The following is a 13,521-nucleotide window of genomic DNA, read 5'->3' as shown; positions in this document are numbered from 1 at the left end:
TTAGTCCTGTGTCCATGGCTCACTTCCAGCTTGGTGCCCTTTTTCACTTTTATTATTTGTATGACTGTAGCATCTAGAAGAGGGGTGGCAAACTTTCTGGCCCGAGGACCACATCGGGGTTGCGCAACTATATGGAGGGCCAGGTAGGGAAGGCTGTGCCTCCCCAAACAGCCTGGCCCCTGCCCCCTATCTGCCCCCTCCCACTTCCCGCCCCCTGACTGCCCCCCTCAGAACCCTCAACCCATCCAACCCCCCCTGCTCCTCGTCCCCTGACCACCCCCTCCCGGGACCCCCACCCCCATCCAACCCCCCTGCTCCCTGTCCCCTGACTGCCCCGCCCCTTATCCACACCCCCGCCCCCTGACAGCCACCTCGGGACTCCCACCCCCTATCCAACCGCCCTCTACTCCTTGTCTCCTGACCACCCCCTCCTGGGACCCCCTGCCCCTAACTACCCCCCAGGATCCCATACCCTTATCCAACCCCACCCCCGCTCCCTGTCCCCTGACTGCCCTCCCGACCCCTATCCACATCCCCACCCCCTGACAGGCCCCCTGGGACTCCCACTCCCCACCCTCCCTGTTCCCCATCCCCTGACCGCCCGCCCCCCCGAACCTCCGTCCCATCCAACCGCCCCCTCCTCCCTGACTGTCCCCCAGTACCCCCCTGCTCCCCGCCCCCTTACCAGTAGCAGGAGCTCGCAGCTGACACACCCGGCCAGAGCCAGCTGCGCTCCCCACGCTGCCCAGCAGGAGCGGCAGGCCAGAATGCGGCCTGCGCAGCGGCATGGCTGCGGGGGAGAGGCCGGGGACTAGGCTCCCCGGCCGGGAGCTCAGGGGCCAGGCAGGACGGTCCCGCGGGCCGTAATTTGCCCACGTCTGATCTAGAGGACCCAGCTCAGATTGAGACCCCACTGTGCTTGGCAACATACAGACATTGAAAGACGGTTGTCACCCCTGGGGTGCAGTCTGGGAGCTGTGAGAAACCGCTGCATCCCTATAACCACTCAGTTGAGTTGGCCCAGCTCCCACTGCTTTCTATGGTTGGAGACACAGCCAGCCTAACCCAGGCCCTGTTATCACCCAACACGACAGCAGGTGGCGCCACACATCCAAGCTGAGCTTCCTGAGAGAGCAGCTTCACCCAAGCCACTTAAATACATACAACAGACAGCAGCCAATTTTCCAGCTTTCCAGATTCTCCTTCGCCCCTCCCCCCCGGAGTATAAACCCTAAATGATACTGTCTTGCACTACACAGGGAACTGTACACCGTAAGCTCAGAGAGTTTGCTCTTCCCTCAACGTGGAGAGGAATATGCAACAGTCTTTGCCCCTTGAGCTACAATATTCATATACTTCCCTCCAACTCACTGATTTAGATAAAGCAAAACCAAATTTATTAACTACAAAAGATTTTAAGTGATTATAAGGGATAGCAAATAGATCAAAGCAGATTACCTAGAAAACAAATAAAAAATGCAAACTAAGCTTAATATACTAAATAGACTGGATATGAATTAGCAGATTCTCACCCTGAGAAATGATACAAGCAGGCTGCAGATTCTTAAGAGCAAGCTGCACTTGCTTTACAGCTTGAACTCCCCAGGTCTTTCAAACACAGGCTTGAAATCTCTTTAGCCTGCATCCAACACTTTCCCCAGTTCAGTTTTTGTTCCTCTGGTGTTTCCAGAAGCCGTCTTGTGTGGGGAGTGAAGAACGTGAGATGATGTCACTCACTGCTTTACATAGCTTTTGCATATGGTGGGAACCCGTTGTTTCAAAACTTGGTTCCCAGACCTGTTTGTGGAAAAATACTGACATCCCGAGATGGAGTCCAGAATCATGTCCTTGTAGAGTCATAGCAGCCATTACTTACAGTCTGTCTGTAGCATTCTCAGGAAGGCTCACCAGGTGGGGGATAAGCTTCTCCTACGGCCTACTGTTTTTCCTAATGGCCTATTGCCCTGAATAGGCCCTTCTCCATCATCTAGACTGAAAGCATCTTGCCTAGTGGGCATCACCCAGGTATAACTACATTTGAAACACAGATACAGTCAATATTCATAACTTCAGATACAAAAATGATACATACATACAAGTCGGATAAGCATATTTACCAATGACATCCTACGTGACCCATCTTGCATAATATGCATCATAATTATGCCACAATCATATCATAATATCATCATGAAAAATATGGGGTGCAGTGTCACAACAAGTTCTACCCCCAAAAAGTAGGCACAAAGGATAAAAGGGGAAACAAAGGCACAGAGAACAGAAACAACTCAATGAGGAGGAAAAAATAACAACAGAAAATGTGAAAATGATAGGTGCTTAATGACTTTTTTGTTTCGGTTTTCACCAAGAAGGTTGGTGATGACTGGACGTCTAACATAGTGAATGCCAGTGAAAATGAAGTACGATCAGAAGAGGCTAAAATAGGGAAAGAACAAGTTAAAAATTACTTAGACAAATTAGATGTCTTCAAGTCACCAGGGCCTGATTAAATGCATCCTAGAATACTCAAGGAGCTGACTGAGGAGATATCTGAGCCATTAGCGATTATCTTCGAGAAGTCATGGAAGACGAGAGATTCCAGAGGACTAGAAAAGGGCAAATATAGTGCCTATCTATAAAAAGGGAAATAAAGACAACCCGGGGAATTACAGACCAGTCAGCTTAATTTCTGTACAAAGATAGATAATGGAGCAAATAATTAAGCTATCAATTTGCAAACATCTAGACGATAATAAGGTGATAAGTAATAGTCAGTATGGATTTGTCAAAAACAAATTGCGTCAAACCAACCTGATAGCTTTCTTTGACAGGGTAACAAGCCTTGTGGACAGGGGGAAGTGGCAGACTTGACTTTAGTAAGGCTTTTGATACTGTCTCACATGACCTTCTCACAAAGAAACTAGGGAAATGCAACCTAGATGGAGCTACTATACCGTGGGTGCAAAACTGGTTGGAAAACCGTTCCCGGAGAGTAGTTATCAGTGGTTCACAATCATGCTGGAAGGGCATAACGAGTGGGGTCCCGCAGGGATCAGTTCTGGGTACGGTTCTGTTCAACACCTTCATCAATGATTTAGATAATGGTGTAGAGAATACACTTATAAAGTTTGCGGACGATACCAAGCTGGGAGGAACTGCAAGTGCTTTGGAGGATAGGATTAAAATTTAAAATGATCCGGACAAACTGGAGAAATGGTCTGAAGTAATCCGGACAAACTGGAGAAATGGTCTGAAGTAAATAGGATGAAATTTGATAAGGACAAATGCACAGTACTCCACTTAAGAAGGAACTATCAGTTGCACACATACAAAATGGGAAATGACTGCCTAGGAAGGAGTACTGTGGAAAGGGATCTTGGGGGCAAAGTGGATCACAAGCTAAATATGAGTTAGCAGTGTAACGTTGTTGCAAAAAAAGCGAACATGATTCTGGGATGTATTAGCATCAGTGGTGTAAGCAAGACACAAGAAGAAATTCTTCCGCTCTACTCTGTGCTGATTAAGCCTCAACTGGAGTTTGTGTCCAGTTCTGGGCACCACATTTCAGGAAGGATGTGTACAAATCGGAGAAAGTCCAGCGAAGAGCATCAAAAATGATTCAAGGTCTAGAAAACATGACCTATGAGGGAAGACTGAAAAAATTCAGTTAGTTGAGTCTGGAAAAGAGAAGACCGAGAGGGGACATGATAACAGTTTTCAAGTATGTAAAAGGTTGTTACGAGGAGGAGAGAAAAAAATTGTTCTTCTTAACCTCTGAGGATAGGACAAGAAGCAATGGGCTTAAATTGCAGCAAGGGAGGTTAGGCTGGACATTAGGAAAAACTTCCTGTCAGGGTGGTTAAACCCTGGAATAAATTGCGTTGAGAGGTTGTGGAATCTCCATCATTGGAGATTTTTAAGAACAGGTTAGACAAACACTTGTCAGGAATGATCTAGATAATTAGTCCTTCCACAAGTGCAGGGGACTGGACTAGATGATCCCTTGAGGTCCCTTCCAGTTCTATGATTCTGTGAACTTGCCCAAAAGTCACACAGTAAGACAGTAGCAGAGTTGGGAACAGAACCCAAGTCTCCTCATACCTAGTTCACTGTCCTACCCATGGGACCATAGCGCCTCTCAAGTGGCTACTGTTCATTTGGAAAAACCTTCCAGTTAATGTGCTCCTACTTCCCTCCATTGTCTTCCTAAAAGCTTCTATCAGGATGTTCGTTCTATCAAGCATTGGTCTCTATGGCTTTTAGCCAATATGGTCAGGGGAACAATCCCACGCTACAATGTCCCTAAACCTCCAACTGCCAGAAGCTGGGACTGGATGACAGAGGAGGATCACTCATAATTACCCTGTCCTGTTCCTTCCCTCTGAAGCACCTGGCACTGGACACTTTCAGAAGATAGGATACTGGGTTAGATGGACCACATCACTGCCCCAGTATGGACATTCTTATGTTCTTGTACCATATTGTACCATATGGTCATTGAACCAATCATGCCTTTGCTTTTCAAGATATGACCTGTTACTTATTTAGCACATTTTCATTTACCAGGTAAGTGACCATGTATAGCACCATGCACAACTGTGGTCCTATAGAAGTAAGGTAATGACACTGTTAGGCTCATCTTAAAAATCCAAGTATATTATATAATACTCTTTCATAAGTGTTCTGCTGAGCAGATTTGACAATTAGAGCAATGTGAATGGCATCTTAAATCATCATGTTAGGCAGCCTCTTTCTCCATTTACTACTTATAATTCCACAGCACCATAGACTTGCATAGTGCTTAACACTGAAGAACCATCTCATCCATAAAGGTCCTATCATTGAAAAGGGTCCCTAACCCCTCAAACATTGAGATAGACAATTCAGATAGCACCAAAAGCATCCAACAGGCTCATGCACAGAACCTGAAGCTTACACCCCGTTTCCACTTAGATTTAGATAGCATCACGATATATTAAAACAAAATATAAAGTATTTAATGTAAGCCATTGTTTTCATCTACCTCACTTAACTATAGAAATTCTATAGTGTACTGCAGGGGTAGGCAACCTATGGCACACGTGCCAAAGGCGGCATGCGAGCTGATATTCAGTGGCACTCACACTGCCCAGGTCCTGGCCACCGGTCCGGGAGGCTCTGCATTTCAATTTAATTTTAAATGAAACTTCTTAAACATTTTAAAAACTTTATTTACTTTACATACAACAATAGTTTAGTTATATATTATAGATTTATAGAAAGAGACCTTCTAAAAACGTTAAAATGTATTACTGGCACGCAAAACCTTAAATTAGAGTGGATAAATGAAGACTCGGCACACCACTTCTGAAAGGTTGCTGACCCCTGGTGTACTGGAATGAATACATAAATACACACATCCCACTTCCTTCATTATGTTGAAGTCCTTAAAATATACAACTATTTTACCAGGTGATTTCATAGGACTTTTTCCTGATTGCTAATCAATATATACTAATATATAATGAACAGATCCAAATAAGTTTTGCAAGATTCTGAAAGAATTCATGTTCATCAAGATTAAACATACAGAAATAAAATCATGAGGAAACAAAGTCTTAGTCTGGGCACAAATAGAAAAATAATGCAGTTTATGTTAAGACTGTTTATTAAAAATACAACATTCAGAAAAGTTAATCAATAAAGATAGTGATTGCCTTATATGGTTACATGCCAGTCATGGAAATGTAGTTATCTTATGTAAGTAATTAAAAAAAAGTTGACCACTAATAAGAGTTAAAAGGATTAAAAAAAAAAAAAAAAACCACACACACACACCCAAAGACCATCACTTTGAACTTTGGGAAGAAATAAATATGGATCAAATTTGGCTCTAATCCTGCAACTGGCTCCATGATGGCATAAGGGTTTGCCTGCGTAGATCAAGTTTTAGGATCAGGGTCTTTGTTTGCAACTGTGTTCACTTCAATAAACAGACATTCAAGTGCACTTATTTCATTTTTTTTCCCAATAAAAGAAATATGGCTGCAGTGCTGTTAATGCAACATTATACCTGCAGATTTAAATATACAAAAGTCAAGAAATTCAAAGTTATGGGTCTTTCAGCAACTGTTATGCCACCACTTGTACATTAAAAAAAAAAATAACTGCATTCAATTCACAGTATTGCGAAGTACATGTCCAAATAAGCTTCAGATTTATGTATCCAAATAATTAATTTGTAGATTTTTCTATCAAATAGCTGTGTGTGTGTGTGTGTATATATATATATATATATATATATATATATAGACATAAATATAAAGGGAAGGGTAACCACCTTTCTGTATACAGTACTATAAAATCCCTCCTGGCCAGAGGCACAAAATCCTCTTACCTGTAAAGGGTTAAGAAGCTCAAGTAACCTGGCTGGCACCTGACCAAAAGGATCAATAAGGGGACAAGATACTTTCAAATCTGGGGGGGGAGGAGGCTTTGTTCTGTCTGTTCCATGTGGCTTTTGCCAGACACAGATCAAAGAAGCAAACAATCCAACTCCTATAGAGTTAGTAAGTATTTAGCAAGGAAATGTGTTAGATTATCTTTTGTTTTGGCTAGTGAATTTCTCTGTGCTGGGGGGAATGTGTATTCCTGTTTTTTCCTTTTTGTAACTGTAAAGTTTTGCCTAGCGTGAAATCCTCTGTGTTTTGAATATGATTGCCTGTGAGATTATCTTCCATTCTAATCTTACAGAGGTACTCCTTTGACCTTTTTTCTTTCTAGTAAAGTTCGTTTTTTTTAAAGAATCTGATTGGGTTTTTTAGTATCCTAAAAACCCAAGGCTGGTCTGTGCTCATCTTGTTTATTCTCAAGCCTCCCCAGGAAAGGGGGTGTAGGTCTTGGGGGGATATTTTGGGGAAATAAGACTCCAAGTAGTCCTTTCCCTGCCTCTTTGTTTGAATCACTTGGTGGGGGCAGCGTTTACCTAATCCAAGGTACAAGGAAGAATTTGTGCCTTGGGGAAGTTTTAACCTAAGCTGGTAGAAATAAGTTTAGGGGGTCTTTCATGCAGGTCCCCACATCTGTACCCTAAAGTTCAGACATGTCAGGGTTCCCTCCCCACTCTGAGGTGGTTACCCTTCCCTTTATATTTATGACAGTTTGGGTGTGTGTGTATATACACACATATATACACACACAAACACATATACACACACACACACGATAAATACACACAAAATTATCCAGTCCTTTCAAAAATCCTGCTACAATAGGTCTTGATCTCCTGCAGCAGTAATTTCCTCATGTTGACTATAAATTGCACAAAGAATAGCTTTTCACATTTATTTTGAGTTTTGAGCATCTTTGTTCCTGCATTAAGAGATGTGACAAAAGGAACATCGCTTCTATTTTCACTTTATCCTTTAATTTACCAATTGACTAAAGTTGCTTTACATTCTTCTTCCCAGGAGTAATCTCCCACCACTTCATTTTATGTAAACTCCATCAATACATCTATTCTATCCTTACAACATCAACAACGCTTTATCAGCCCAGACACAAAATCTGCTTTTCCACACTTATTATGAAACGCTGCCATATTGTTAGTCAACTGCCAATAGCATGTTCAGTGATAACACTGAGAAGAACAGAAGAAAATACTGTCCCTGCTCTGAGATGCAAAACTCACCCTAAGCAAATAGTATTTTTACAGGCAAACCATTTTCATTACCCTTTGTTCTTGTAATTCCTGTGCTCTCTCAGTAAAAGGAAACTCAAAATAAAACCACACTCAAAATGAGAGTATGCTCTTTAGGTATAAGGTCATTTGTTTAATTTTCCATCCTATTTTGATACATCCAAACAACTCATTTACTTTTTTTAAAATTAAAAATGCCACTAATACAGCATAGGGAACTGTACACCCTAATTCTATGAGGATTCTGCTAGCTCAGAGTCCACCATCATGTAGAAGTTTAGATTGGTTTTCACAATAATGAGCCTACTGCAGTATTTGTTTGGCACATTTTATCTACTGCTTACATTTACAAGCATTATAGCAACAAGAGAAATGTGTCTAGGTTTCATTTTATGGGCAAGCATGCTGTCCTATCCCTTCCTTCGATTAGATCTTTCTGAAGTTTGTGTCCATGCCCCTTAGCTCTCACCACCGTAAAATAAATGTAAATCACCGGCAAATACTGCCACAGGCTTATGTACCTTACACCCCGAACCTCAGAACGGTAATACTTTAATACTGGGGCTAAGAAAGTATTAACATCCTAGGAACACTCCGCTTAGGGAGTTCACAGCTACCCACCCATCTGTTCCAGCAGAGCACCCACACTCTGCACACCCCTCCTCGCTCAGACGGCTCAATGGCTGATGCGGCAGCAAGGCGAGCGGCTCTGAGCGAGCAAAGCGAGGCGCACTGAGCGGGACTGGCCCTTGGGAGCGGGCAGCAGCGCCGAGCAGACCCCGCCGGACACCCGCCCCTGACAGGCCCATTACACAGCGCAACCAAGGGCAAACCTGCTTAGCAGCCACCAGACCCGCCCCTGGTGCTGGCCTCTCCGCCGCCCCTCTCCTGAGTTACGGAACGAGCAGCCCCTCCCGCCCCGGGGAGCGGCACTGACCGAGAACAGGCTCTACATGACCGCTGCCTAGGAGGGGTCGGGGCACCGGCGGCGCAAGGAGGCGGCCTCGCACGGGGAGGGCGGGTCCGGAGGGGGGCCGGGCCGGGCCCGGCCCGAGGGGGGCCGGGGCAGCGCTGGGGATTGGCGGAGGCGGCAGTATCAGAGCCCGGGCGCGAGGGGAAGGAGCCACCAGGGAGAGGGTCATTTCTCCGCAGGAAGGACCCAGCGCCCAGACCAGGCCGCAGGCGACGTGCGGAGGTTGGCGTTCGGGCCGCGGACTCGCTGCGCGGCGGCCTTACCTGGTTCGCGGTGCCCAGCTCACAGGGACCCCGCTATTCGCTTGTCCCTCGCTGCCCGCAGCGGCGGTTTCTTCCGCTTCGCCTGCTGCTGTCTGCCCCGGACGCTGATGTGCGCCCCTCACAAAGATGGCGATGCTTGGTTGCATGTCCCGAACACATTCCGATAGCTTCGCCCCGCACAAAGATGGCGGTGCTGGGCGTATCGCACATTCCGATAGCTTCGCCCCGCACAAAGATGGCAGTGCTGGGTGTATCTCACACATTCAGATAGCTTCGCCCCGCACAAAGATGGCGGTGCTGCGTATCTCATTCACGGGTTTCTCCTGCACTGAGATGGCGGTGACTGTCTCTCGCACTGTATTACCCACGTGGTGTAGATGGAGACTCCCTCCCGCCCGCGTTTTTTTTTTTTGACACCGGAAGTAGATCTCCTGTCTGTCTCCTAGCAGCGGGCGGGGGAGGGCGCTGCTGGGGCAGGGCACTGGTTGCTGTTCTCACCCCCGGCAGGTAACTTGGGGCGTCGGCCGGAGCCCTGCAGCGCAGCCCGGGTGGGGCGTAGCTCGGGGGAGGGAGCGAGCCTCTGTCTGCGCATGGCGGGGGGGTTGTGCTGTGTGTTCGTCCCTTAGCTGGCTGCGGCCATTTCTCGGGGCGGGTCCTGCTCCTGAGCGGGTAAGGGCAGAGCGAGGCCCCTCACTGGTCCCTTCCCGCCCTGGCCTCGGGGGCCCCCGAACCCGTGCAGCGCGTAGACTGCGCTGTGAGTGACCCGGGTCCCGGTGGTACGGGGGGCTCGGCGCTGCCCAGACGCGGGGACCGGGCCTCTGCGCGCGCAGACCGGCTGGGTGCTAAGCGAGGGGCCCTACGAGCACCTAGCGCGGGACACTAAGCCAGGGGGAGGCAGCTCTCAGCCACCCCGGGGCAGGTGTGCCCCCCGCCCCAGCGGCAGGCTGCGGGGGTTTGCTAGCGCCAGCCCGCCTGAGGCGGGGACAAGCGTGCTCTGTTCGCAGCGCCTCGGAGGTGGGGCTGGCAGAGAGGGGAAAGGACCATCCTTCCCCAGGAACATCACGGAGACAGAGTCCAGGCTGGGTGGATAGTTTAGGATGGAGAGAAATTTCTCTGCCTTTCCCCATATGATGGGGTGGCGAGACAGCAGCGCGTGAACTGTATGTACTGTGTAGCTCTTTTCCCATTAAAGTGTGACTCATGGATTCCCCCCATATATTCCTTGGGGCTTCTCCCCTGTGGTGGGGAGAGCTCGGGGCTTCTGCCAGAAATAACTGGTGCTGGCTGGGTGGGTGGGTGGGGGGGGCACAATTTAAAGGTTAACCTCCCGCCCCAAGCTTGAGTCAGGTCCCACCAGACATGCTTCCCCTCTTATCCTCAGTGGCCCCTCCCTGCAGCTCCCAAGTGTTAGCTCCCTGTGGAGAGATAATGGCAAACAGGTAGGAGGCCTCCCTGCTTTAGCTCTACAAAGAGAGGCAGCAGCAAGCAGCAGCTTTTCCTGCTGCGCCCAGCTGTTTGCTGCTGCCTTTCACCATGGCCACAGCTCTCGAGCTCCAGCAGCTGCCCTGCAGGGAGGAGGCCTGGCAGCACCATGTGACTGAGCCGGTCCAGCAAACCCTGGTGCAAAAATGGGGGGTTGTGTGACCCCCCCCATGCCCTTCCCCCATGCATTGCCTCTGGCTTCTGCCAATGGGGAGAGGAGTCTGGGGGCTTCAGCCCTGCCGGATGCATCTGCCAGGTCTTGGGGCTGAAGCCCCGAGCCCCGGCAGTTACGCCCCAGCTCTCGAACTTCTGAAGATTGTCATATCCTGCTCAGAGGGTCTCCCCCTGCCATATGATGAACTACTTGACAGGTACCAATTGGCCTGTCTCTACAACTGACCCTACAGCCTGTCTGTGTGGGCCTTCTGCTTTTTTGTTTACTCCAGTAAGTAGTTTGTCCAAAGGAGACTTGTATCTAGAATTCTTACTACATTTTACTTTGTATCTGGCTTTATTGAGAGTAAATAGTGAAATTCCCTTTAAGAAATGGAAACTGTAGCAACTTTGAGCAGCCATGTTAATCCCCATTGTGTGATTGTAGGAGATTCATACCTTAAAGGGGAGAGAAGCTACTTCAGGTGCTTAAACTCTATGGTCACTGATTATTCAATTTTAAGATTTCCAAATCTTTTTAGACAGCAGATTTTGTTTCCTAAGAAATAGAGATCATGACTTGTAGAAGTAAATTCAGTATGGGGGTTATGCATAATAAAAGAACTGAAGTCTCTATCTTGTAAGCTGTTCCATGTGTGGATCCCCATGATTGAATATGGGGATCTTTCTCTACAGAGCAGTTAAAAGTATTTCGGCCTAATTTTATCTCTGTTTTTCACCCTATTCTTGGTAGTTGCTACTGAGAACACTAGTTTCACCCCTTCATATAAACGTTATCCAAAATAAACATGCATCCTATAATGTAAGGTTGTTGGAAGTTTTCAGAAGAAAGCTATTTATATGCTTGTGATATATAATTTAACATGTAATTTTCATTTCGCAGACTGTAAGATACCATGTGTGACTAAAATGTTTTCGAGGTAGTTTCACTTAATGAGGTTATGGGAGAGAAGGAGCCATGTCGGAAGAAGCTGTTAGTGAGACACACTTTTCTTTGAGGACAGCAGCTTTACGGGTATTTGATTTTCCCCTTTCCTGGTATTATTCTGTCATCCAGGTAATTAATATATTTCAGTAGTCTCATTTGTGGTGGTCTTTTTTTAGAAACAGATCTGAAAATGTTTCATGGTTAATTTTTACAATGTTTGTTTTAAATAATAATTCAGTTATTCTGTGCATAATATTTGGTAGTAGCAGAGGCTACTCTCTCTGCATTAATATATGCCAGGGGTGGCCAACCTGTGGCTCCGGAGCCACATCCGGCTCTTCAGAAGTTAGTATGCGGTTCCTTGTATAGGCACCAACTCTGGGGCTGTAGCTACAGGCGCCAACTTTCCAGTGTGCCGGGGGGTGCTCACTGTTCAACCCCTGGCTCTGCCACAGAACCTGCCCCCACTCCACCCCTTCCCGCCCCCTCCCCTGAGTCTGCCATGCCCTCGCTCCCCCCCAGCCTCCTACATGCCATGAAACAGCTGATCGGGAGGTGCGGAGAGGGAGGGGGAGGTGCTGATTGGCGGGGCTGCCAGTGGGCGGGAGGTGCTGGGAGTTGGAGGCGGGGAGTTGATGGGGGGGCTGCTAACGTGTTACTGTGGCTCTTTGGCAATGTACATTGGTAAATTCTGGCTCCTTCTCAGGCTCAGGTTGGCCACCCCAGTATATGCCTTCATTGCAACAAGTCTCTGCCGATAAGTCAAATATCACACTCTTTATGTTCAAACATCATTAATCCTTGAATAGTATTATTTGGTTCATTTCAAAACGTTCTCCTAGAGTGTCGATTTTTTTAATGAACTTATGTTAATGAATTGTCACACTAAATATAAAGATTAATGAGGTGAGTGTTATTAACTATCAGATTAATTTACAATACAGTAGAACCTCAGAGTTACAAACACCTCAGAAATGGAGGTTGTTCATAGCTCTGAAATGTTCCTAACTCTGAATAAAATATTATGGTTGTTCTTTCAAAAGTTTACAACTGAACATTGGCTTCATATAGCTTTGCAACTTTACTATGCAAAAGAAAAATACTGCTTTTCCTTTATTTTTTTTAGTAGTTTACGTTTAACACAGTACTGTGCAGTATTTGCTTTTTGTGTGTGTGTGTGTGTGTGTCACTGGTGCTGGCTGATATGATTGCGTACTTCCGATTCCAAATAAAGTGTATGGTTAACTGGTCAGTTTGTAACTCTGGTGCTCAGAACTCTGAGGTTGTATTGTGGGTAATACATACACAGGGGTGGTCCATAGTTGAGAGTTTCTTGGTTTACATCCAGCCTGTTTTCTATCTTCAACACCCCCTTATAACTGAAAATCTTCAAAAGTTTTAGCTGTTAGCTCTGTGGGTGTCAGGACTGTGGGATGCCCCAGAGCTGGGTTCTGGGAGGGAGTGCCGGTGTCTGAGCCAAGGAGCCCCATGGCTGGGCTCTGGGTGGGGGGCAGAAGGTGTGGGTGTCTGGGTCAGGGGGCCTCGCAGCTGGGCTCTGATGGAGAGGGGGTGCAGGTGTCTGTGCTTGGGGGGGTTTGCCCCGTGGCTGGGCTTTGGGAGAAGAGGGTGTGGGTATCTGGGCTAGGGGTGGAGGGGAGCATGGCTGGGCTCTGGCAGGGAGAGAATCATAGAATATCATGGTTGGAAGGGACCTCGGGAGGTCGTCTAGTCCAACCTCCTGACCAATCCCCAGATAGATTTTTGCCCCGATCCCTAAATGGCCCCCTCAGGGATTGAACTCACAACCCTTGGTTTAGCAGGCCAATGCTCAAACCACTGAGCTGTCCCTCCTGGATGTCTGAGCTAGGGGCGAGGGAACCCACAGCTGGGCTCTGGGGGAAGAGGGTGTACATGTCTGGGCTGGGGCCCCCTACAGCTGGACTCTGGGAGGGAGAAGTTGTGGGTGTCTGACCTTGCAGCTGGACTCTGTGGTGGAGGGAGTGCAGGTGTCTGGGGTGGGCCG

At 47.2% G+C, this 13,521-nt stretch overlaps 2 protein-coding genes across 4 annotated transcripts in view; one reads left to right on the top strand and one right to left on the bottom strand.

Moving 5' to 3' along the window:
* The window catches only part of LOC113407302 (ubiquitin carboxyl-terminal hydrolase 33), a 95,669-nt gene extending 86,670 nt beyond the window's left edge, over nt 1-8,999 (bottom strand). Inside the window, exon 1 of the mRNA XM_029912372.1 lies at nt 8,915-8,999. The gene's annotated coding sequence lies outside the window, so the exon portion shown is untranslated. The remainder of the gene's footprint in view (nt 1-8,914) is intronic.
* Nucleotides 9,000-9,342: 343 nt separating this feature from the next.
* LOC112109812 (mitoguardin 1) overlaps nt 9,343-13,521 on the top strand; it is a 55,059-nt gene continuing 50,880 nt past the window's right edge. For 2 of the 3 annotated variants that reach the window (XM_026655559.2, XM_026655557.2), the window contains exons 1-2: nt 9,343-9,421; nt 11,454-11,627. In XM_026655559.2, coding sequence (XP_026511344.1) covers nt 11,529-11,627 — 99 coding nt within the window. In that variant the 5' untranslated portion in view covers nt 9,343-9,421; nt 11,454-11,528. The remainder of the gene's footprint in view (nt 9,422-11,453; nt 11,628-13,521) is intronic. The other variant, XM_026655558.2, reaches the window with a different exon arrangement.

This window comes from Terrapene carolina, unplaced genomic scaffold (assembly GCF_002925995.2).
Source record: "Terrapene carolina triunguis isolate 2854851 unplaced genomic scaffold, T_m_triunguis-2.0 Scaffold210, whole genome shotgun sequence".
Taxonomy (NCBI): domain Eukaryota; kingdom Metazoa; phylum Chordata; order Testudines; family Emydidae; genus Terrapene; species Terrapene triunguis.
The sequence above is the reverse complement of the archived record's forward strand: the minus strand, read 5'-3'. Positions and strand labels throughout refer to the sequence as shown.